Source organism: Lutjanus erythropterus, chromosome 13, assembly GCF_056507025.1.
Source record: "Lutjanus erythropterus isolate fLutEry1 chromosome 13, fLutEry1.hap2, whole genome shotgun sequence".
NCBI classification, from domain to species: domain Eukaryota; kingdom Metazoa; phylum Chordata; class Actinopteri; order Lutjaniformes; family Lutjanidae; genus Lutjanus; species Lutjanus erythropterus.
The window spans coordinates 10,663,355-10,689,456 of NC_139329.1; the positions used below are offsets into that span (position 1 = coordinate 10,663,355).

Consider the following 26,102-nt stretch of genomic DNA (forward strand, 5'->3'; position numbering starts at 1 on the left):
TCATCAAAGTCATTAGGATTCTAATAGTTGTAGAGATAATTCAGTCTGAAACAAAGTGGTGGACTGACTCAGAGCCATGACTCTCACACGCCAGAAAAAATGCTAATCTTATGTTCCTGCTAAAAATAAATGCACAACAAAATGCAATGAAATGTGAAAGTGATGCACAAACAAAAATGTCTCACGCAGAGGACAGACCATATGGTCACATTCGTCACTAGAAACTTCACTTCCCACACATAACTCGCCAAAAGACTAATTCGCTTATATCCTGAATGACTTGCCAAGGTAACACCCATGGACTAGCTAACCAAATAAACGATGGCGAGGCACAAACAAATGAGAGCCACATCATGCCGAAAGGGATGGAGACATTCATTAAGCTGAGGGCTGGAGGAATGGGAGCAGCGGGGACTCTGAGCGCTGCAGCAGGAAGACGGATGATCTCTGAGAGGATGAAGGGAACACCGACTGTACCTGCAGTCCCTGGAAACTTCTTCTAATCAACTGAGTGTATTTGGACTAAAGAGAGGGGGGACTGAGGTATATGAAGGATATGAATGAGGGACAATGGTGTTTATTCAGGTGCACAGAGTTTTGTAAGGCAGTCAATTTGCTGGCCACAGGAACAAATTTCTGTAGATTACACAAACAAAGGGACATATTTGCAGAGAAACAAAGCTCAGTTTTGGGGCACAGGCTCACTGGCCGCATTCCCATCCGACTGGAACTGGCCAGCGTAATTCTTCATACAGTGATCCCCTGGTGCATAAACATTACCGCTGTTTATGTTCCCCTCCATCTGACCTCAGGCATGAATAATAAAAACATGAGAAGAGGAAATACTGTATATGCACATTTGGGCTCCCATCAAGTTTAAGTGGGTCCGATTTATTTTTGTTTTCAAGAGAGAGTTGCAGCAGACTGCCTCAGAGCATGTGTAAAGCATATGTGAGACCCACAGCGGACCCCTTTACAAGTCTTTCACTGGGAAATTCCAACGCATTTAGCGCCGTTTCAACAGCTAAACATGTTTAAATGTCAGTAATCTGGATCAATAATCTCAACTGTCTATCATCAAAGTTTAGATCCAACCGCCCGCGGACAGATTTAGTGCTGAGCTCGTGTTGTTGTTGCCATCTGCAGCGGTGGTAGAAACTGACACATCTCTGGTGACGGCAACGGTCTGCTCATTGGCAGCGCGCGGCAGCAGCTGTTCTCGTGGCCTCCTCCAGCGGCTTCCACACCGCCCTCTTTACTAAATCAAAACCCTGTCTTTTAACTTCTTATATGGTACTCTTGGTGGATGTAACATCAATCACCTTCTCTGTGCTTTTCCCCCATGTCATCTTTTACTGAGGCTGTGATGCCTCTGCTTGTCTTAAAATAGAGGGCGATTTTTATATAAATGACACGGAGGACTACATAAATATCAGCATCACTCAAATGATTTTTTACTTTCTTTTGAGGTCCATTTGGTTTCTACGTTTATGGATGTGGGTGTTTCCCAACTGCCTAATAAGGCATCTCTGAGGCGGTGCAATTATGTTAATTGATGATAATTAAGGTCGCATGAGCGTGCCTCACATTTATGAGTGATTAGGATTCATCAACATATGCATGAATATGACTGACAACAGATGCCTCTGAACATTTGATGAATTTGGTTTTTAATGTTTTTAATTTGCAATTACGATCACTAATGTATGAATGTTTTTCGTCAATGGCACCCAGTGCCTGTGTTTACATCTCTAATAAGCTTTCCCTGCTAAACTCCCATCTTGGGTCCTTTTTAAAGGTATATTTTGACATTTTAGGAAAACAAACTCATTTAATTCCTTGTGAAGAGTTAGATGAGCAGTTTGATAACACTTCTACTACTGTCTGTAGAGGAAATCTGAAGCTGCTATACTGGTAGATTTAGGTGGCTTTGGGGGTTTTACCAAAATGTTGTGTTGCGTCAGGACATGCAGACTGGAAGCTGCTTTTTTAAAACCTTTCTGAAGGCTTAAGGATTCAGGCAAATGAGCACAAATAGCTTACAGTCCTTCAGTCTTATCCATCTGCCTGCCTGGTGGCAGTGTGATCAATCATCATTACTAATGTGATCAACAAGAAATACAGCCCAAATACAGTAAAGCAACCAACTCTCAGTCATTAAAACAGGGTTAAATTTCACACAAGACAGCGGAGCAATGCTAACTCACCTTGGACTTAATACTGGTCCTGGCTGACGTCCAGTCAACAAAATGAAATGGACAAATGGGACTCAGGCTGGCCAAGCAGCTGGAAAACCAAAGACTGTTGTGTCTTCATTTTGCACAGACCTGCTGCACAGTACCTCACACTGATGTGTTTGACTTGACAGGTGGATTAATTCTAAGCTGACAGGATGCAACAGGCAAGACTGTTTTTACATTGGTGATGCTTCATGCTAAAACACTTTCAAAGTTGATGGACAGTGTTTCTCAGATGTCCAACTTTTAATGTGAGGATGTCGACCATATTATCATCAGCATCTTGTTGCTGATGTTAACATCAACCTGATGCTAATTTTAAAAAAATCACTGCAGAATTATTTCCTGGGTGTGTACGTCTATATGTATATAAATAACTGTATATATTGCTTATTTTTTTTGTTTTGTTTATCCTATTCTACCGATTTTAATTAATTATATCAGTATTAATTATATCTATATATGTGTATGTAGCATGAAGGAACTACAGCTCTCATTTTGTTGTACAAAACTGTGTTATCTGATGATAATAAATTACCTTGATAACATGAAACAGGAAAAATGTCCTTGAAGGTATGTAGAACTTGGATGAACTCCTCTGTGGGCAGCTCTTCTCTGGGATTCCCCAGAACTGTTTACACGTATATGTATAGATTAAACAAATGAGGTGTACCATGTAAACTAATGAGTGTTGGGGATACTGGTAAGCAGATGTTGTTACCGCTGGATGGAGCCTGGTTAGCTGTTTCCCCTTGTTTCAAGTCTTTGTGCCTCGCTAACCTGCTGCTGGCTATAGCTTTAAATATGCAGTATTAACATGAGTGGTCTCAACCTTGTCATCTAAATCTTGGCAAGAAAGCAAATAAGTGTATTCCCCAAAATATCAAACTAAAAAAACAGCTCATAAATCCTCTTATTCACCCAGGGGCAGTGTTATTTGATTACTGCTACATTACGTCCAGTTGTACAACACCATGGTAACCTTTTCAATCTTTAATGAAGCGTAACCTTTTCAATTTTGATGAAGTGTAAATAAAGAATGTGATTAAAACACACACACACACACAAGTCGCACACACACCAGCAGCAATTTCTACTAACCCTGAGAGTGTGAGGCGACTGAACTGGCAGTCCAGTGACTTCCACCTGTGCCATGTCATCTGCATGTGCACTGAGCCCATGGATGAACAGGACTGAACTGCTGGACGGGACGTCTCGCTGAGGAACCAGATTCAGGTCTCTGTCCACGTGGAAGCCGGGGTCCGACACCTCAAACTTTACGTCCTCGTTGCCCGCACAGTCATCGAACTCAACTGGAAGAGACACACACAACACACACATTTCTAATGAGCGACATGCTGTCTGTGAAGTTGACCATGAGGTCATCACTCCATCATTTTACCCTACTTGATGTTTGTGTGTAATTTTGCCATTTGCAACCTTGAAATCTGACCTTTGACTACCAAAATCTAATCATTTTCTCCCTGGGTCAGGCCAGTATCATGGTCAGATTTAACATCTTCTTCATTTTGTAAGTTATAGATCATTACTGATTAATCCTCGTTTTTTTTTTCTGGATCTCAATAAACACACAGACACAAACACTACAGCTGCTCCAGCTATCAGCTGACTCATCTCTTAAAGAAGATCTGACAGCTGTGATCCCATCGCATGTGCACTTTGCAGGTCTATTGAAATTTATTAGGTTTGAGAATTCTAATAATAATTATTTATTTGTTGCTAGTGAGAATAATTTTAGACACACAACAACTTTTTATTTAAATATGTCACTTTGTGGGAAAAAAACGTAATATAAACTAAGGTATTTTGTGATTGTGGAGATGTGTGTGTGCGCCTCAGCCAAATGCGCCATTTGGTGTCTTGTGCAAATGGACCCACTGTGTCACAGACTTTACTCTTCGACCAGATTTAAGCAGGTCTGTGGTGCAGGTGATTTCAACTACAATGAGGCATGCACAAGATACCAAATGCGCCTGGCCATGACCTCATTTTTTTGACCTTTTTAGACAGGCACAGGTTCATTTTCTATCTTGCAAACATGGGGAAAATGACAACTTTGCTGGAGTAAGAGAGGAAGGCCACTTGTGTCACCTGTGCTATCCGCTGTGCACCAGGTGTAAGACAGGGCTCAGTGCCTGCTGCTGGTAAGGAGTCACAAAAGGTCTTTCAAGATTTTTCTAAAATTCTGAATCACATAGGTCCTACAGCATACAGTCATGAATGTGCACAAAGAAAATTAGGCCGATTAGTCCAGTAGTATTCGAGACAGACTGTGGACAAGATACAGGTCCACTGATCATGCACACACTCACTCACTCACGCACACACACAGAAGCAATTGCATAATATATTTCCGGCTTACGTCTGGTGGGAATAACAATGGAAATGTAAAAAAACAAATCATCCATATGAAACACAGTCACTGAGGTATACTCTGCACTGTAAAGAAAAGAACTGGAGGGCCTGCCAAACGATCTACAAAAACAACTAATTCTCAGATATAAACAGATGCCCTGAAGATAAACAGATACCCTGAGTAAAGAGTAGGATGTTGTGAAAGGCTGTGTCAGCCAGAGTATAATAAAAGTCAGTGATCTCTATTCACATAAGCCTGCTGCAATATTTATGACCCATTGCACAACATGCTACGCATTGTAGACTTATTAATGTGTCTGACTTGCTTTTGCAGGGCTGTTGCATTCACTACAGAGGAAGCAGCGGCACCCAGTTGCAGGCTTGGATGACAAGAAAGGATTTAAGGTACGAGAGAAGAAAAGTGTCACCTTTGAGTTACGTGCATGTGACGCGTGCACGCCGTGAGCTTGTCTTGTCTGACTGAGGGAGATACCGCCAAGGACTCTACCAGGCTTTATCCCTTCTGATCATGTTCATCCTCTCTTTATCTCTCTCACACACTCCCCTTGGTGTCGCGACATGATCCCTATGCTCCCCCTCCCCCCCTCGACACACCGCCACCCTCAGCCCCGACGATCCTCCCCTCCCTCATCCTTTACCTCCTTTTTACCGAGGCCTCCCATGACGCTTTCTTACAGCTGTGGATCGTGGAGGGAGGGCGGGGTCCCAGAGGACGTCTGCATGGGTGGATGTGTACACGTGTTGTTGATTAGTACAGCAGGTGCAACAGGAATCACATGGTGCTGGTATCCCAGCATGGGTCTGAAAGTGCTGGGAAATTTCAAGCCTCAGACAAGTGCATGCTGCAGACATATGGTGGCTTACATAAGTCTTCATTATTTCTTTTCCAATTCTGTTTGAGGTCAGGAATTGCCTGCAAATGCAAACATAACGTAGAGGATGGTCCATATGGACGTAATTATCAATGCAGCCACATGTTTCTGGAGTGACATGTTACAAGTCTGCAAAAACTACAACTGAGAAACAAGGACAGTCTAGATGAGACTAGATTCATCCGCTCCTCTGCAACAAGGACAGAGCTGTCAAGGCAATATCCTGCACCGTTCACCAATTACGGATGAGATTCCTTCACCTTAACATAACACCAAAAACTCTGTGGTAGCTCATGGTCAGCTAAAGGAGACTGCTCATAAAAGATCTCACAGTCTCTCATCCCTGTGTTCTGTTCACATTGGGGACTGAGGGGCCGTCTTTCTGAGGAAGAAACGGGTTCAGATTTGAGCCCATATATTTATCAAGTTTCCGAGAGCAGTGCTGGTGCCTCTCTGAAGATAAAGCGCGGCTCCCATCTCCAGCGCAAAGGCTGGACAGTTTCTCTGCTGAACTAGCTTGTTAAAAATTGAAACCAATACGCTGTAAAGCTGATGTGACTATATTACAGTACAAATACAATGTATTTTACTAATGGCCATTCAGCTACACTTGCACATATTAAACACAACCAGTTAGCATCTGATTCAGTCTGACTGCTGTTTTGCTATAACAATGAAGAATGTAGAGCACATTCTGCATAACTACATCTCTATACAGTAGTTTTTAATGTTACTGGGAAAGTCTGCCACTCCCACACACAATATTACTGCACTACTGATTAGCAAGAAAAGATCCAGGCTTTACTGTTTTATCTCATTGATATCAGTGTCACTGGTGTTGTACTTGCAGTGTCAGAGCTATTTTAAGGTATTGCTAATGCAAAACCTGCTACATCAAACTACATTTCCAATTGCTGCTGCTTCATATTAAAACCACAGAGCTGATACAACACTGAGTAGCTTTCTTTGTGGATTGTTACAATGATTGCTCATCAGAAATGTGTCAAGTGACAAGTCATGCGGGAAAATGTTTTTAGAACAACTTGGGGAAAATAGTATACTTCAAGATTTGAAAGTTTGGATCTAAATACATAAGGAAATCAATGGGAGGCTATACATGATATAAAAACCTCAAACAAAATAATGGACCCCCCCTTAAAAATCCAATTATTATCAATAATTAGCAAAGATTATTGATATAATTAGAGTTTCAGGTGGGCTGTATAAGTAAATGCATGCAACTGCACAGAGAGTGGTGCAAACATTTGAGAAACAATTTATGCGTTTTTAATGTGCAAATAAATTAAAAATCTAGAAATAATGTTGTGCACACACTTTATTTGTAGCAGTATCTGCCTCTTAATTTCAAGAATGATGTGTTGACTAAGAAGCACAACCCTCACTGTATTTAAGTTTTAATAACTGTTGGTCCTGATGTATACAAATTACCACACAGTAGGGGAAAGAATGATGGTCAATTCAAGCGTAATGGCATCCCACCATTGTAACTGACACATATTGTTCTACTGCTAAGAGTGTAGTCACAGTTACTGTTCATGTTTCTCATAAAATAAAAGGAAATGCGATGTAGCTGTGATTTATATCAGTTTATAAGAAGACTCTATTGCCTGTTTGCTTTCATTTTCATGTCTACCTACTCTTTCAATCTCCCCAGTGTTTTACCCTGTGGAAACTGACTTGAGCTCATCAATCCACACATCTTTCTCCCATCTTGGCAGCACCAAGTGAAATGGGAAAAGTCCATGGTTAGCAGTGCCTGACTATAAAATCAATAGACTTGAAGTCTATCAAAGCACTCATTTAGTACACTTAACCTTTGTGACTGTTTAGTCTGGCTTCTTTTATCTCTCTCGCTGCAGACATTTTAAAATCTTCCCTCTGGACAGAATCGTTTTCCTGCCATCTGGATGAGGGTAAAACGAGAATAACAGAGAAGAATAGAGGAGGGGAGAAAAGAAGAAGGGAGGGGAAAATGAAATGAGTGAATGAATGACAGGGAAGGTGAGGCTTCAATGGACACTGAGGGAGAGCTACAAAGTCAACAACCTACTCTCGAGGGAAACAAGGCTCCATCTCAATATTCAACTCTCACTTCTAAGCCAAAGCATGAAAGATGTGTTCATTTCCATTCCCATTACAAGCCTCAGATTTATTTCAATAACATGGGCGCGCTCTTTAGAGCCTGCAAATTGCAGCGCCAAACAGTGTCAGTGGCATTTCAAAGGCAGCCAGAGAGTGTTTGATGGTATTCTAATGTTGTCAGGTTTTGGGGGATTTCAGAGGAGAGCATGGTGAGCTGGCGGCTTTGAAGTCAAGCAACAATGACAGAACGCAAGTTACCCCGCTCACCACCAGCCCAACCACGCACCCACTCTCTTTCTTCAGAGTGCTGGCTCAGGGTTGAAATAACTGTGCACAACATGGATTAGGGTCGCCAAAATCCCTCTCTGATGACTCAAGAGGAGAAGGAGGAAGGCGGGTGGGTGGGTGGTTGGGGGGGTTCAACTTTTTCCTCAAGTTTGACATTCAAGTTCCTTTCAGGCAAAACCTCCCGTGGAGCATGTGAGAGGCAAATGTTCCAGAAACTCAGTCACCTAGGGCCATGGTTACTATTCCATCAGCTTTCTTGGCAACCAAAACACCACTTCAAAGTTCCCATTTCAAGCTTTTAGCGGGAAACTCCACTCTCTTCAGGGAGAATAAGACAATAAAATTCAGACACCTAATTAAATAATTGAACTCACAGAACAAATGATCATATTTTGTGCTGTACAATTTGCGTGCAACTGTCAACCAGTGATATTGTTGTCAGAAGTTTAACCTGAAATCCCTCCATGAAGCTACATAACATTCTCTGTACTCAAAATAATAAATATATATATTTTTCAGTCAACATGTCTGTTACCTTCTTAGAGATCAAACACAATAAAACGTCCTAACAAGACCAGCAGAACAATGAAAACAAAACATCTTCACACGAAACTGCAATCTTGATTTTCTGCCTCTCAGTGATGAAGCAACATATTTTGACATCCAACATTATCTGAGCGTATTTACATTGGCTCCACTCTCTTTGTCAGCCACATAAATTGGATTTTTTTCCCCCCACCTCTGTCAGGTACTAAAGTTTTCCTTTGAGGTTTTTTGAAGACAATTTTCTGTCTCGTAACTAAATGTCAAGTCTCCAAGATGGGAGAGATGGGAATCAGAGGAGTAATCTCAAAGGTGGCAGCGCGGGTGTGTTTGAGCTGATAGCTGCCGTGTCTAACCAGATAGAGTGTGCTCAGCCTCATAAAAAAGGCTCAAGAGAACACCATTCTCAAATAATCACCTGGCATTAGAGGGGGAGCTGCTTTTGAAAATGTATTTACACCCTGAATTGCATTTTACCCCAGAGTTTCCTATCACAGAGCGTTGTATAAGACCCATTATTGGGATCCAGTGGTAACAAGGCTTGGGCTTTTCAGCGACAAAGATAACGGTTTGATGGATTTTGGTCACTGAGGTCGTCCTGGTCTGGTCTTTCATCTTAGCTTTGATTGAGATGATTATGATCCCCCACCTCTACCTTTGCTTGTGCCACTCCAACCAGTCCTGTCAAGTCAGATGTGGGATTGCTGATCATCGGGTAAAGCAGAAAAGTGTGAAAGATCTGAGTTTTCGGCAAGCCACATGATTTCATGTCACTCACAGATTTTTGTCAGTGTATGGGCTCATTTATGCACAATTATATATGTCAATTTTAAAGAATGTAACCTCAACAAGGAAGAAGAAGTTTCTGACAACAACAAACATGGTGAACACGAGCATCATTCACTAATGGAAGAGATAATGGTGCTGACATCAGCTGATCACAGCAGAGAGAGAGAGACTGTGGTGAATATTGACAGAGGTGTCGATGTGATATAAAAAATTTCTTTGATCACAAAGCCTGCTGAAAAAAAATGCATGGGAAAAAAACAGAGTCAACTTTTGGACAAACAGCCTGCTGCAAGTGGCCAGTCGCATAAAGCTGCCAAATAGAAAACTCAAATCCGCCTGAAATATCTAGTTGTTTTCTGTACCCAGCTTCGAAATCTGCATCGCAGGAGCTGCAATTATTTAATTCAGAGAAGATCTGTGACAAAACAACGTTATAATGAAGTGCCGTAGTGCTGCAGAGATGCCTCGGCCAACAAATCTTGTTCTCCAGATATAAGAAAACTGTCTAGCACAGACCACAACAAATGTCACATCATCATAATGTCAGTGTATCTCAGATGAGCTCGGGCCCAGAGAAGTTGGCAGTGTTTCTGGATGTTGTTGTTATATGGCTTTAGTTGTGCATGGTAGAGTCTTAACTTGCATTTGTAGATGCAGCGACAAACTGTTTACTGACAACTGTTTTCCAAAATGTTGCCAAGCCCATGTACAGATTTATTGGGATTGTCTGAATCTTTTATAATATTATGGACTGTAGATGGTGAAATCCCTGAATTCCTCCAGTTCAGGGTTGAACTGCTGGAGTATTTGCCCAATTTTTCACAAAGTTGTGCACTATCCATGCTTGTGAATGACTGAGTCTTTCAAGGATCCCCCTTTAATACACCATCATTTTACTGTTACCTGATATCAATTCACCTGTTTGCCTGTGGAGTGTTCCAAACAGGTGTTTTTCAGCATTCAACATCTTCCTCGGTCTTTTATGAAACATGTTTCAATCTTCAAATTCATAATTTGTGCATGGTTGCAAAGTTTGAACAATTCAATTTAATACAAGTCAAAACTGATTTGCATTTTGTTTTTAATTATGTTTTATATAATGTTCCAAGTTTTTTTTTTTTTTTTTAATTGGGGTTGGGTTTTTCCAGTGTCAATGTTAAAAGCATAAACACCCCTGCAAATCCCTACGGCTAATAGCTGCAGCGCCTGATTTTGTCTGGATGCAGCCTGTGTGGTCTGTGCATACTACGCTAACATTTATGTGTGTGTGTGATGTATGTGTGTGGTCTAGTGCCTCTGATCATGCTTTGATGTAAGGCACCGTCCACTGCACTAGTGACTGAAGCCAATTAATGTACAGTTACTTTCTGATCTGAGGCAGCGTCTCATAGCGCTCACATAGACTGCTAAAGGTCAGCTGAGCAGGCCAGCTAACTGGATAGATGTTTCTCTCCTCTCAACACATCTAAACTACCTCCACTACCCATGATGTTATGTTGTCACGTTGTTGTCATGTTTTGAGTTATGTGCAAGTTTTTAGTTTTGTGTAGAACATGTTTTTATCAAAGCATCGTCTGTGATCCGACTGTAAACAAAAGGGAAAACTGAGCCACCAAAACTCAAAACACATGACTAAAACATGAAATCCCTCCTAAATTATTACATTTATTGTCACATTTTTTAAAATTCATTTTCTCTATATATATCTATTTACTGTATTGAGGGATAAAACAACCTGATCCAATGTTTAGTGAACACAGCACAAGTTAATATTTTCATTGACAGTCATCTTGGTTACTGGAGTAACTATTGTTACTCTCAGATATACACTGTTTGCACATTACTTTTTTTTTCTGCACACCACTCTGCAGCTGGAAAGTTGGAATTATTATCACTCGCAGGTCACTAAATAAAGACGCTTTAGGTTGGTGGCTCAGACTGAGTCATTCAGCAAAGCAATGAGACGCACTTTTGTTGCACAGACCACCATTAACATTAACATTCTGATTAACAACTGATGGATCATGAGTGAGAGAGAGTGTGCATCCTCCCAGAGAGAGAGAGAGAGAGAGAGAGAGAGATAGAGAGAGAGAGAGAGAGAGATGCTGTGTGCACATTTACACACAAGGAACAGCAGCACACCTCATTACTTCTGTTTCCTGTGGAAAGTTTCCTCTGTCCTGTCAAGTTTATAACTACTGTCTTTAGTTTTACTACATGTATGTCCCTTGATATTTGCAGCAATGACACACTGTGCAGACAGAAACAAAACTGAGAGCAGCGGCTATAATCCTGAAAGCAAATTGTGAAAGAACACACTCAGACGAAAACAGATTGAGGTAAATAATATGTTTGGGTGCGTGTCGGGTGGATTATTCCTGCAGACATACGGACTCAGAAGAATGCTGCGCATCACTAAGACGCGCCAATCAAACCAACCCAAACCATCTGTATTTGACGACCTGAGAATGATACTCAACAATCAGCTATCTTTCTCCAGAATTGCTTACCCAAGCTATGATTTGCAACAGCGAATATGTTTTGATAGAAATATAATGCTGCCTAGATTGTTTTTTATTCTAACACTGAACATATTAGCTAAATCTTCTCTGCCAAAATATTTCACTTGTTTTCCTCCAGTATTCTCTTTTTCAGTACAAATTCTGCCCAAAGCAACTAAAGCATGATGAAATGGTTATGGCTCTGTTCTTGAGCACCCAGTTTAGGTTGGGAATCGGTTCTGATCTTGTGTAAGCATTGAAAAAGTAAACAATGACTTTGAGCAAGATACACAACATGTTTACTTTACTAACATGTAATAGAAACCAAGGTCTTTCCCTAGCCTTACCCAAAGCACTATGTACACATACATGAGGGACACAGAATACTTGATATGACCAAAATCAACGCCGACCACCCCCCTACAACCTGCACGCCATGCAAAACTGCAGCCCCTCCTTCACTGGAAAAAATTTCCAGGGAACATAATCCAGACAGCAAATACATTCCCAGACAAAACAGAACAGCCAAAGCAATTAAGCAGTATGTAAACTTAATTTCTAGGAGATAGGCTTACTTCATCCCACACCTGCTGTGCACAATGAAGCACCATGCACACAAAGATATGACAAGACAGTAAACACTTCCAGCATTAGTAGGGGCAAGCTGTATCTCTATCAAAAAGCATGTTATTCCAGCCGTCTGTCGGACAATGGCTTAATAACTGTCACAAAAAAATAGCTGTTCTTGAAAGTAAAGTATTTAAGTATAGTATGCGCATTAAACTTCTGATGAGAGCAGAAAAGGTTGTTTATCTACTTATTTTGGAGACACGGTCCCTTATTACTGTTTGAAAATTCATTGTTTTTATCGTTGTATTCTGTCACAGTGTACAATGCATCTCACCAAACAGAAAACGACTAGCTAATTATAACACACAATGTGCCCCTCGAGTGTTCTTACAAATAACAGGGCTATAAAATGTCACTGTCAACTCATGCCCTCAGAAAAATATTTCTATTGTTGGAGTTTTCTTTTTGGTATTTTAAAGCTACAATAAAAACTGTCAAAATAGCGGAGAAGTTACAGTCTGCAGCACTGACATTCTTAAAATTATTTACTTGAGGTTCAGAGATTGTGTTGAATCACCAGCTTAGAAATGTGCAAAAGCTGATTATGATAAGCTGGCACTTACAAAATAGATCAGTCCCTAACAGCTTAGCAGCTGAGTTGAAGTCATTCTACAAACTGTGCACAGCTGAAGCTATCTAGTACCACAGCAGTCTCATTTGAATCAAAATCACCATCTTTCGCCATGTACATGAAAGACTTTGTTTGGCGTTGCGCGGCAGCTGGTTTGGTAGGGATCTGCTGGTTTGTTACACGGATCTGTGAGGCCCGTTGTTGTCACAGTCGTCAACCAGAGATGGTTAATTCTCTGGTGTTTCCGTTTGCTGTCTGTTTCTCTGTGGGTAAATGGCCTGTTTGTCTCTTTCTCTCGACTGTAAATCAGTTAAAAAAAAAAAAAAAAAAAAAAAGTAGACAGGAGAGAAATGAGAGAGTGAGCAGGGGAGAAACAGAGAGTAATTATGGTGAAATAATGAGGGCCAGCTCAGTGCTCTCTCTCACGCGAGGCTCAGGATGATCCTCTCCTTGTTATCGCCCTGAGTTACAGCACGTCCACCTTACCAGGACAGGAATGCCAGGACCCTGCCACCAGGCAACACACACACAGACACACACGCACACACACACTTCCACAAAAATAATGAACCTAATATTAGTCTCATACTATTTTATTGGAGTCTCATTTACCCACCAGACATCAGAGGTCTTATTGGACATAATTGATGCTCAATCATCATCACACAAACTGACTAATGGTCACATACGGTCCAATAGTCAGTGTCAGACTTACTTGTGTTAACATCTCACACATCTTTATTCTCCCATCATCGTTTAATAATTAAATAAGACAGCGGCTCTGTAACTCTGTACATAGGCAAAGCTAAATGTTAACATCAGTATGCTGACAGTCACAAAGCTAACACGATGATCCCTCTCTTGTTCAAATGTACTGTGAATACACATCACACTTACATTTACAGACAGGAGGGTAGGGATCACAAAGAAAGTTTTAGAGCAAGAGAGACAGAGCATCCCTGTAACCATAGTAACTCATACACTGCCTACCTTTGGAGTACATCTGCGTTGGAGTACCTCATGCTTTTCATTTCACCACATATACATTATTGATGTACTCTAATGAAACGGATAACTCTTACAGAAAAAAACATGAATTTTACATGTGCAAATTCACATGTGAAATATGTGGAAGGTGTGTTTTTCACATATTAAACATTTTCTTTGCACATGGGAAATGTGTGGTTCCGGAACATTTTCAACATGTGAAACCCATGAGAAACACACAAATTCACATGTGCAAAATCACATGTGATATTCATGAGTGTTTCGCATTTTAAACATGTTCTTTGCACATGACAAACATGTTTTTGTAACATTTTCATGGTGTAATATGTATATTCCCATGTGAAACAAATGCCACATGTGGTCACATTGGACCAACATGGAAAAATTCCTGTTTTTTTTGTCACACAGCTTGCATGCTCAGCACGTGTCACACACAGCTGCAGCAATTTCATCTACAGATCAGGCACCTTGCATGGAATTTTTTTGTCCATGTGATGCACGTGGTTCTCTGTAAAATGTAGTAAAAATGATCTGTTGATAGTTACATTGACATCGTGCCAGCAACACGGCACCTTTCACTACACTTTCAATGTCTCTATCTGTAGAATATGTCACAAACAAGGCAGCATCAAACAACATCTGGGCAGAGACACAGCTGCTCTCATCATACAGATGGCTGAAACAGGTGACAAATCTGCAGAACGTGCAGTGCAGCAAAATCGTGGTAGAAGATCATCACTGATGACTGACTGGTAGCCTTCACATTCAAGGTGATATTATTTCATATAAATAGTCTAATCTCCCCTTCCCCTCTCTTTCTTCCCTTAAATCCACATAGACTAACACTCACACATGTCCTTTCTTGAATTCAAATGACAGGAATCTGTTGCAGGGACGAAGAACTTTAATCCATGCAGGGGAGAACCTAAACTTCAAACCACAGATATTCAGTTAGAAGCTACAAAAGTTTGAGAGCTGAGAAGTGAGACTTTTAAAAAATGTTCCTTCTGCCCAGACATGAGATGAGTTTCTCAACACAGCCTCATTTGAGGGACGAGACGACGTCGCAACATGCTTTGATGCGGGTCAGGCGTGCTTTGGCAGCCAAAAGTGACAATAGAAAAGTCCTACTTGTAGATGCACAGATATTACACACAATAAGTGAAAACCTTGATCTGCTGGGGGTAGCCATGCATGTCTGTACAAAATTTCATGGCAAATCACCTGATTATTGTTCAACATCTCAGTAGTGTCTAAAAGTAGACAGCAGCCACTGATGCTTTTGAAGCACAGCTGGAGCACAATAGCCGAGCAGAAATCAGTTCTGCTCCAGAAAAGGAGCAAGGCCACACTAAATTGCAATGGGTAGTTTCAAAACAGTATACATTTTGCAATCATACAGCTGCTGCTCTTTAACTGCATGCAGCCTTAAATTACTGCAGTGTAAGGCTAGATGGACGAAAATGGACAACTCTATTCACGTGCAGTATCTGTTTTTTTCATTCTCTTAGTTTTATTTCATTTGGATATTTGCGATCATAATATTCAGCCTTGACAAAACAAGGCAAACAAGAAAGAACCTTGGGCTTATTAGATTTTAACAAGGTTTCCTGAGCATCTTTTCTCTGCCATAATTGCAATGTGTATTTCCCCTGACGGGACGCAGCACTTTTGTTTATAATCACCCACGTTCATCAGGATGCAAAATAACTAAGACACAGACTCCTCTCTTCTCCGTCGCTCACTCACAGGCACAAACTGAAACAAGACAAGACCCACGAAATCAGACCCTCACTGTTACCAGCAGCGCTTCATAAAGAGGTCTGAGGCAGACGCTGACGGCAGACTGCACAGCTCGCACTTCTGACAGTATGACATGTATCTTGCATACGCCTTGATTTAAGTGTTGCATCTTTCCTTAAGCCAGCGAACCTGTCAGCGTTTCACAGTGAGTGCTGTGCAGAATGTCGGCAAACATAGACACACAATATTCACTTTAATTTAAGTAATTAATTAATGTATTCCATCAGTGAGCTGACAAGCCCATCAGTGAGAAAAGATATACTGTTCAAGGTTTTTCAAAGTAAATAACATGCATGCATAACTCTGACAGCAACAGTAAACATCCTGCTGTCTCCACGCAGGCTGGAAATGTTTAGGCCTACAGGCTTGGTCTTTGAAGTTGCCTGTTTCAAGGTTACACCTGCTTAAATATGAATTCATTTAAATTTCTATTTCAAAAGCCATCATTGCACTCCTCGCCCTATTTTTATGTGAAAATATAAATAAAAATGTATCGGCGCATCTACTTGATTGAGATCCCCTGAAGCCTAGCTTGACAAGGTTAACCACAGCAACAGATCTGAAGGCAGTGAGTGAGGTTTATTTCGAGCACCATAACAAACTTCAATCAGCCCGTGTTTGTTTGTTAGTGGCAGGGCAAAGCGTTGCATCAAAGAGGGCTGGGGCAGGGATGGATGCCAGCAGATGATAAGATAGCCTGGCAGAAGGGAGTCGCACAGAATCATTACTATAGTCACAAAGACACATCAAATGTTCAATCAGTTGCAGATCCTATACGCAGCCCAGCATAAGAACATCATTAGTGAAGCAGATATTTAGAGATAATATTCAGAGTAACAGGCACTTCACTGGTATATCAGCAAATAGACCCTTTCTGAGCCGGCGTGATTGCGTCACATTGTTAGCTGGAGGCAAATAAAGGGAAAATTGGACATAAGCATGAATCACCTCAGAGTCATAGGCCACATAACCAAGTGGAAAAAATGTCATCTTGATGTGTTGTTGGGCACCAGAATCAAATCAGTAATGACTGAGAATTGGCGTTTTTATTGCATACCAGCTGCCACTGCCAGTCAAAACAAACAAAGACAACTATGATTAAACGCAATATGACAAAAATAAATTAATTCACCATGTTAGATGTGAAAATAGTTGGCTCTGCTCTCACTAGTCCTCCTGGTCAGTTGGCGTGTACTGTGCCACTAAGTGTGTCACAGAGCTACACCTGCCACTCATGCAGAGCATTAAATTAGCTAAATAAAATGACAAAAATTGCCCCGCACTTGTGGTGAATGACAATACATATTAGAGATGCAGTGATTTCCTTTTTCTTGGCCGATTCCGATGTCTGATTTTTTTTATTTATTTATTTATTTTTTTTTTGAGGGTCTGACTTGCCGATTCCAATTTTGGCCAATTCTGATTTTCAGTCTTTCTAAGATCTGTAATTGACAGCATTCACAGATATTTTTGCAACTTTTCTTATAAAATTCAGAATTTCATAATTAAACACTGACTACTGAATAACTTTTACATTTTCTCCAAAAGTGTTCCAGATTATAGCCAGGCCTTATTCTTTTATTATATCAAGATTATGTACTAGAGGGAGCTTGATCTCAGCTCAGGAGACGTGTCAACAGCCAGAACAGGAGGTGAAATTTTAACTGTTAGTCTGTTAACAGCTGGTTAACATTAGCCTACCGCTGCTCGGTAACGCTGTCAGCTGCTCAACTGGTCTATCTCCTTGTAGACTGCTCGTCTTCTCTTTATCCAGTTCTTGGAATCTATCACTAACACCAACTTCATGCCAACATGTGTTTGAGAGTGTGTGACTGTGACCAGCAGCAGTCTGATGTGACCATTGTGTGGAGCATGTGTGTGAATTTGACCAGTACAGAATCAGATATGTAATGCTGACCAGCCAGTAAGCGGTCAGGGCCGGTCATGCAGAAAACCAGCCGCTCGATTGGTGCATCCCTAATACATATGCAGAAGATCTTATATTTTCTTCAGCCATTGTTAAAAAAAACACAAAATGAACAAGCTAACAAAACCTACTAGCTAGTGTTAACTTGCAAGTTTAGGGAATTGTTTTGTCTCCACCTAAGCTCCCCCCACAAAAGTCACATCATCTCAGCCAAAATTGGCTACTATACTTTTAAAATCAGCCAGAGAACCAGCCACAAAATAATGATGGATATGTGAACATGTCGCCTGCTTAATAAACCACAGATAAACCACCATGAGTGGATCTGATCACCAGGAGGTGACAAATGGATCTTGTGAACATTTGCATTTGTTGCTCACCCTGAGGAACAATCGGCCCTTAAATAGTCTTTTTGAACTCAGTGCCAAAATACATTCTAGAGGGCAGAAGCCATTCCATATCCTAACACATCCTCTCAAACATATGATTGCAATTGACTGACCATCTGGCACTGCAGGAGCACCGGAGGAAGCTCCGAGTCATAGACAGAGTGTCAGTGGCTGCTCGTTGACTGCTGCAGCAGTGCTGTGCTCTATTCAACTTCTAAATGTACTCAAGCTATAAATGTTAGATTTTGTTTCTTCTTCTTCCACATGCTGACCACTGAAAGCCCCCTCACCTGAATCTGAATTCAGACTTGCTTGGGATGATATTCACAGACTATCATAGGTGCACCATATGCACAAATTCAGTGGTTCAAATTTGGAGTTTAAAATTGATTTTGAATGAATGATGCATAGTTATGACCCAGCATCAATGTGCACACTTCACTTACAGACCCTGATGCACCCCAGAAAGTCCAGGAGGGCTCAGGGCCATCCTGCTGTGGAAGTGCTTGAGGGCTGTCTCTTGGACTTCTTCAGCCTTTCAACTACACTTTTCTCAAGTCTGCAGAGCGGCAAACTTTGCTTGAGGGACTTAGATTTTCTACATTTTATTGTGTTCAGATGGTTAAACTGCAATATCCAAATAAATAAAAAAAAAAAAAACAGCTCGCTGAAATTTTGGCGAGAATACGTTTGCACAAACACAGCAGTGTGCCTGCTTCTTTGTTCTGTCTAGATGATCTGTTTTCAGCTGATCTGATCAAACTACAATACTAACAAAATAAAGGCTGTTATATTCAGAAAACGAGAAAAACAACATGACATATATAACAGCAATCATACCAAAAGTCCACAGATATGCCTCTGCCCCAGGTAACGTGATTTCACTGTGCTGTTACATTCCTTAAACAGTATTTGGAGCTCATGCAGCCTACAGCACACACACACACTCACATGTGTTAAGTGTTGTTTGTAAATAAACATTATTAAAATCATTATCATACCCGAGCAACCTGTTTATTCAACTCTGCTATGTTTCAGTGCTCAGGGCTTACACTAAGAATCAGGTTTATTGCCTAGCAGGTTTACATGTACGAGGACTGTGCCTTTGGTGCACAGCAGCATAGATAGTAAGTACAAAAATGTAAAGAAATATAAAAGCAAATGCTGCAAGTTAAGAAGCATCAATAGGAAATAGAAGATTGACAGTAGAACAGGGTAGAATATTTAAATAAGAGAGCTGTACAGTTTTGTGCAGGCATGTGCAAAGTGTAGTATTTGTGCGAGCTGTAGTGTCAACGGGGCCAGCTGCTGTTGAGAAAAATGTTCTTGTGGGGGGAGATTCGGTCCTGATGGACAGCAGCCTCTTGCCGGAGGCGAGTGACTGAAAAAGTCTGGATCTGGGGTGGGAGGGCTCGCCTCAGGGTCCTGGAGGCGTACAGGTGCTGGAGGGATGGCAGATTGTAGCCAATCACCTTCTTGGTGCAGCAAATGATAGCACACAGTATATCACATTTGAAATTGATGCATGCCCACAGGTACGATGGAAAGTTGTGACCCAATCCAAACAAATAAACAAATAAAGCTTGCCTGGGTCCTGATATTTGAATTCGCCCACCTCACTGAGTTGATCAACTCCCTGGTCTGGCACCGTGACGTGTTACAGCAGTTTCTCAATCGAAAATTAACTGACTAGTGAGCTCCGCAGGGGGAACTAATGATTAGCAGCAGCAGAGCTAGCTAATAGCTAGCTAGTAGCTATGAGCTAACCCCATGGTGGCCTGCAATCAAAACAAAATCAGATCTTATGATTGATTGCATTTTTTACTCCACCGTGGCTTCCACCTCCACAGCTCCAAAACGTATTTGGACGATTTCTTGTTTTAGGGTATTTTAATTTTCTTTAGCCTGATTCATATCTGCTAAATTTCCCAACATTCTCACAATCTGGCCAAAATGGCTGACCCAAAGCAACATAACTGCCCCTCACACACACAAGTATGTCAGTACAAGTATGATAAAGCAAATCGAATCCCCCCTCCCTCAGTGAAATTGGATAGAGTGGAGGCAAGATGGAGTGTGGAGTTGACAATTCAATCTGATATTAGACAAAAAAAATAGTCATGCCTTGGGCTTTAAAGTTTGATCAAGCTCCCTGCCAGAACTTGTCAAATTATTTTGTACAGTATTGTTCCTGACCCCAATGAACCAACACCCACAATTAGTTTACAAACTAAATGTGACTGGTTGCATTTTCAATATGTGGGCTTGGAACAAACTTTCCACTTAACCTTCTGTTCACTGTATTAATTCCATTTCATTTCATTTACACTTTTTGTGATATCTCCATTTTGGGTCACACCTTCAGGATTATTTCAGCCGTTATCGGCTCGTCTCTTCAGACATGGGAGGCCCATGACCCAACAGACCCCCAGTCACAGTGAGTATACTTTAAATTCCACCCATTGTTGTGTACTTGTATATTTCTACACCACAGTCTTTGCAAGCCTTTTAGATGCCACTTGATTGCCTGATTTTGAAAAAACTATACCAGAGCTCTTAGAGTGAGGGTCTGCAACCTGTGACTCCAGAGCTGCATACAGCTCTTTTGACCTTGACCAGTGTCTCCCTGTGGCTTTGACAAAATATTATAAAGAAATGAATACCTGTTAATTTTAAACACCATATTTCTAGGCCTAAATTAATGCTTACATTCTCTTACTGTAAAAACATATAGCCACACTGAATAAAACATCAGTGAATAAAACATCAGTGTCGACTAAACTGTCCATCATGGCCTACATCTGCGGCCCGGCGCCTTTATCTCTAAATTTTGCTAGTGGCTAGTCTTACATCTCCCTGGGCTAGATCCCCCCCCCCCCCTTTTTTTTCGCCAAAAATGGCTCTATTGATAGTACCCCCTACCCCTGCCTTAGGATGTGTCATGGTTAAGGCTTTTGTTGGATATATTCAGTTTTATTTTGTAGTTTTTCTTTCCCTGTTTCCGAGACTTTACTTCCTGCCTTTGTCTTTTTCCTGCCCTTTTTAATTACCATTTGTTTCATCTGTGCCCGTTTAGTTTTTGTCTCTTAAGTCCTTGTGTTTCTCTGTTTCTGTGTAAGTTCACTGTCGCCCTTTTGTGTCAATCCCCCGAGCTTTGGACTTCTGTTTAGTTTCTAGACTGTCTTCTTCGTTTGCCCGTGGATTTGTTTGTCTTAGGTTTTACCTGCCCGACTCAAGCGTAAGCCCGTTGTGTTTTCTTTTGTTATTCAATTTCTTTCAACTGTTTCTTTGCTTTGTCCGCATTTTTTGGCTCCCTCATCCTGTTTAGTTTGACACATACGACAGCACAGACAATGTGACCAGGAGTATGAGTTTGAGTCTTAAGTGTTTGGATGCAGAATCTCAACATAAGCTGTGATCTGCATTTTCTCTGGTGTGCCTGTGCATCTGTAAGGATGAATACACAAGATTAGATGAGATGCCAGATGGCACCCAGATTAGACATGTGATCATGTATATATTTGCTGTGACTTCATGCCTTTCCAATAATACATACTCACTGAGCAGCTGAAAGGAGCAGAGCACCTGTAGCGTACTGTATGTACATGCAAGTTCACGGCTGTCTTTAAAGGTCTGTTCTGGCCGAAGCAGAGGAGTGGATGTTTGCCAACCCATTTAACAGCCAAGCAGAAAGAAAAAGAAACGAAAACTTGCTGCCAACTGCAGTAACACCCAAACCTGTCAATCAAACAACTCTGTGCTACGATCACGCACAAAGGAATACACAACACAAACACACACAGACACACACAGAAATCCATAAGCAAACATAATTTCACACACGAGCCGACATCCAGCAACGCACAGGCACCCAGCAAGGCATTCAAGCATTCAGGCAGATCGATAGGCTTTCAGGAAGCCAGTAACACCCAGGTTGAGCCCCCGAGGCTCTAACCAAGTTACTCAGCACTTTCCCTGGCCACTCAAGAGGAGCCATGCTGGGCTCCGGGCCAAGAGCCAAAGACAGGAAAGTAGCAGACGAGTGAGAACAAAACTTTTGACACAAAGTAATTCTGTCACTTCTATGACAGCGGCCATCATTATCTCCTTAGCGAGTGAGCTCACAGTTCACTTGAGATGCCTGGTTGAAGGTCTTGTTGAGGTACGGCCTTTGTTGGTGCAGTCGAAAGTGCACAGACAAGGATTTGGGGATTTGAAAGATCGCTTTATCTGCGTTAACCCTCAGCACAGTCAGTTTTCAGATCTTATTTTCTATTCCATTTAATTGCTTTTACTGTTAGACCCTTGCTAGATGTTATATCAGCGCCTGCATGCATGCAGACCTCTGATTAAACCAAATACTATGTCAGGAATGTTAGGGTATTCATGTGCTCCTCGGAGGGTCCCACTTCTCCATGCTGGTAGGCTGCTGGACTTGTTATCAGGGTTAAAACTTTCCTAACTATGCACAATGTGAATTATCAAAAATTTTCTTTAGTCCGCCATGTTTCTGTCCATATGAATGTCCCCGTCTTGTTGAATTCCTGACATTGTGAACTGGAAGTTAACTGAAAGAAGCTTGGGGTTCAATTAAAGGCAGCATAAAACAACAACAGACTACAACTTGTGCAACAACATTTTCTCAGACTTTTCTGAGTTGTTCCAACTTGAGGGGGCGTTCATATGAATTTTCCCAGTCAGGAACTTGTTTATCCGATTATTGCGACACCGCGTAAAAAGCAGGATTCTCACAAATGAAAACATCAAAATGAACCCATCAGAGACAACCCTGTAGCTCCACTCCGGAAAGGACAAATAAAAAGTTTCAGATGTGTTTTTCATTACATGAGTAGAATAAGTAGAGCATTGTTATTTGGATATTTTCAAAAGTGTGACCCTAGCAGACAACATGTTTCACTGGAAATATTTTTATTTGTGATGCAGGAGGAGAGCAGGAGAGAGACCGGACAGACATGGAAGGACGGATAGAGATTGCTGAAATTTAGGCTTGTTGTGGGAACAATAACAATAATCACAATAATAACAATAATAGAAGCTTCTGATTTTTTTCTGTCACAGAGTATGACGTATGAAGAGTCTGTAAAAATAGATTGAAACTAAGTATAAAAACAAGAAAATAAATGCTTAAGAATTTTCATTTCACTGTTTGTGATTACTTTACGTGTTTCAATAGAACATCAAAAATAAACTGTTTTATATTATCTTTTAAACATCAGTGATAATCATGGTAAAATTGTTTTACATCTCCATATAATACAACAGCAACATTTTTCACATAAACAAACAAAATGGGCAGTTTCTTGTGCTTTAGTCTACGCTGCTTTCAGTTTTAAAGCCGTTCTATCTTCTAAATATATCATGATACAAAAACTAAAACTGCTGGATGAACACATGCAGACATAAATACTGATAAGTAACTGAGGATAAATACAGGATATTGTCACTCTATGCACTGCTTGTGTTTACATGTATACAAATAGAGAGTGGGGGGGGGTCTCAAAAGGATGTCACATTTAGCATGCTGTCTTTACCTTTTTATTGGGATTATTAAGCAGTACATTTTAGGTCAGGTTTGACCCAAAGATAGAGCATGAAAATCTCAAGTGAACTAGACAGCAGTTCCAATTCTGAATGACATCTGTATTCTCTTTGAAAATGAAAAACTCAGGGTTTGGCTGGGTGCACATGTTTGTGGTCTTATCATGAAGGAACAGGTATTCTGAAATAACACAAACGGGCTGCCGATGTGTTGCTGCTAAAATGGAACTTTCCTCATAATTAGAGTAGCACTTTTGTCAGTGCATGGAAATAAAATACACAAGGAATGTGTGGTGAGGGGGCTATAAAATAATGAGGAGCAGACACTCGAGTGGATGGTTTGTTCGCAACAATGAAAGAAAGAGAAATATGTGGCCCGTTTGATGGCCATCCTCTGCAGCTGCTACTGACGAAGCCCATGTTTATAGTCTATAAACACACCTCCAGATGTAAGAAACACCCGCATGCGACCACATACACGCACCTAGTTTAACAACTGCAAACTCACAGACAAACACACACGTTTGCTACCTACAATACACCCTGCAAATATACAACTAGAGCACGTTTTGTGCAGGTGATAAAGTGACAACCCTATTTATCTGATGAAATAAATTTTTTGACAAATGATATTACAGGATGGTTAAAGGCTGGTTGACGCTCCTGGCTCATGTCCGCTCAGGAGAATGAAATGGCCGGAATGGCTGGCCATGCAACGGGAAACCAGAGACCTGCTTCACCACAACATCCTGGACCAAGTTGTTGCACTTGAAGAGTTGGCCAGCTCTTAGATGAGAGGACACAATACACAAGACTCCAGAACTTGATGAAGAAATGGCTAAAAATAAAGATTAGTTTAGACCACACTTCGGGGATTAACATACTGACTGTTTTTTCTGAATGTGTGCATTTGTGTATTTTCTGTTGCTCTCCAAATAGCATGATTGACATTGCATCTCCCATAAGCTTCAATAGAACTGACACTTATGCCTACTACATGGAACGTATCACATTTTCCTTGTTTTTCCTTGCATCGCTTTAGTTTCCTTGCATGTATATGTGTATGTATATATGTCTATAAATAACTGCATATATTCCTTTGTTTTATTATATTATATATTGCATCCTAAGCTATTCTAATTTTAATTATCTGTATACAGTTAAGTTATATATGCAGCAGGTGATTTGTTAATTTTTAACAAGGAGGTGGCCCTAACCCTTTCATAAAAATGAGGTTGTACCTGTAGTCCTGTATCCCCAAAAATATTTTGTTACAAAGGTGTCTTGGTCCGGGGACATATTTTCAGCAACACAGTTGCTACCGAATGATCACAGAAATATCATTGAATTATTATAGGAATACAACATGATGTGGTGTCTCTGTGATCCTCTGCTTTTCTGCAATTGTACTTTGCCACATGTCACTTTGATGAAGATGAAACTGACAGAAAAAGGCACAGTTATAAATCTGTTTGTTACTTCAGCACCACAGACAGCACCATTTGATGAATTTGATTTTATGAACACACAGCACAGGTAGGCTGCTGATATTTCAGAGCCATGGTCAGGACCATAGATAGAAATTTGTCTTGTGTCAAAGCATCACAGATGAAGACATGAAACAAATTACAAACCTAATATTACAGTCACAATAATTAAGACAAGAGACAAAAAGACATACATTTAACAATATAAACACAGAAGATGACCCTCGTGGCCCTTTAAGATACATTACATCATACATTTGATACAGCTCCATATTCAATTTTAGGACTGACTGATGTACAAACCTTATTAGATTGCAGGGACCTGTGTCTCTGGTTGGATGGTAACAATCTATATTCACTGTTCAGGTCATGGCTGGCTGCTTCATGACATCCCAGTAACCTCATCAAATTGAGGAAAAAACAATAGTTGGTCTTTACCAGTCTAAACAAAACATCCCTCTGAAAGGTAAAATTAACGGAGCTATAAGTTTTATACTAAATATTTTCATTACATTAAATATTTTTTAATTTTCATCTTGGTGACATATAATTGAACAATAAATAAATAATAAAACTCAGTATGTGATTGATGACATTGAACAAGTTCTTCTAATTAACAATTAGCAAACAAAGTTCATTGACAGGAAGAATTTATTACTGTATTTTAAGTCAAATTCTATAAAACAAAATAAGCATTTAAAAAAATAGTATTGATTATGATAAATATCTTTAATTTGCAAATCCTCTGGAACTAAATATCTGGTGGAAATCAATGAATTGAGTCACCATTCTGTAAAGTTCATGTACAATTTAGCGCATTCAATATAAAGTGAGCTTTTTAGTACTGTTTTCATCATTAAAAGAAAGTCTTGCTCATGCTTATAGAAATGGAGCATTTAACCGGCATGGTTCTTCAGATTGTCACACCAGGAAAGTTATATTGACGTAGTATCCAGTTGTTCAAAATAAAAACTCAGCGAAGCTATCTGGGCCAATTG

At 40.5% G+C, this 26,102-nt stretch overlaps 1 protein-coding gene across 1 annotated transcript in view; it reads right to left on the reverse strand.

The window, feature by feature from the left end:
• Positions 1-26,102, reverse strand: part of cdh13 (cadherin 13, H-cadherin (heart)) — a 452,332-nt gene that overhangs the window by 278,024 nt on the left and 148,206 nt on the right. The window contains exon 3 of the mRNA XM_084734875.1: positions 3,339-3,550. Within this exon, the coding sequence (XP_084591001.1) occupies positions 3,339-3,550 (212 nt within the window). The remainder of the gene's footprint in view (positions 1-3,338; positions 3,551-26,102) is intronic.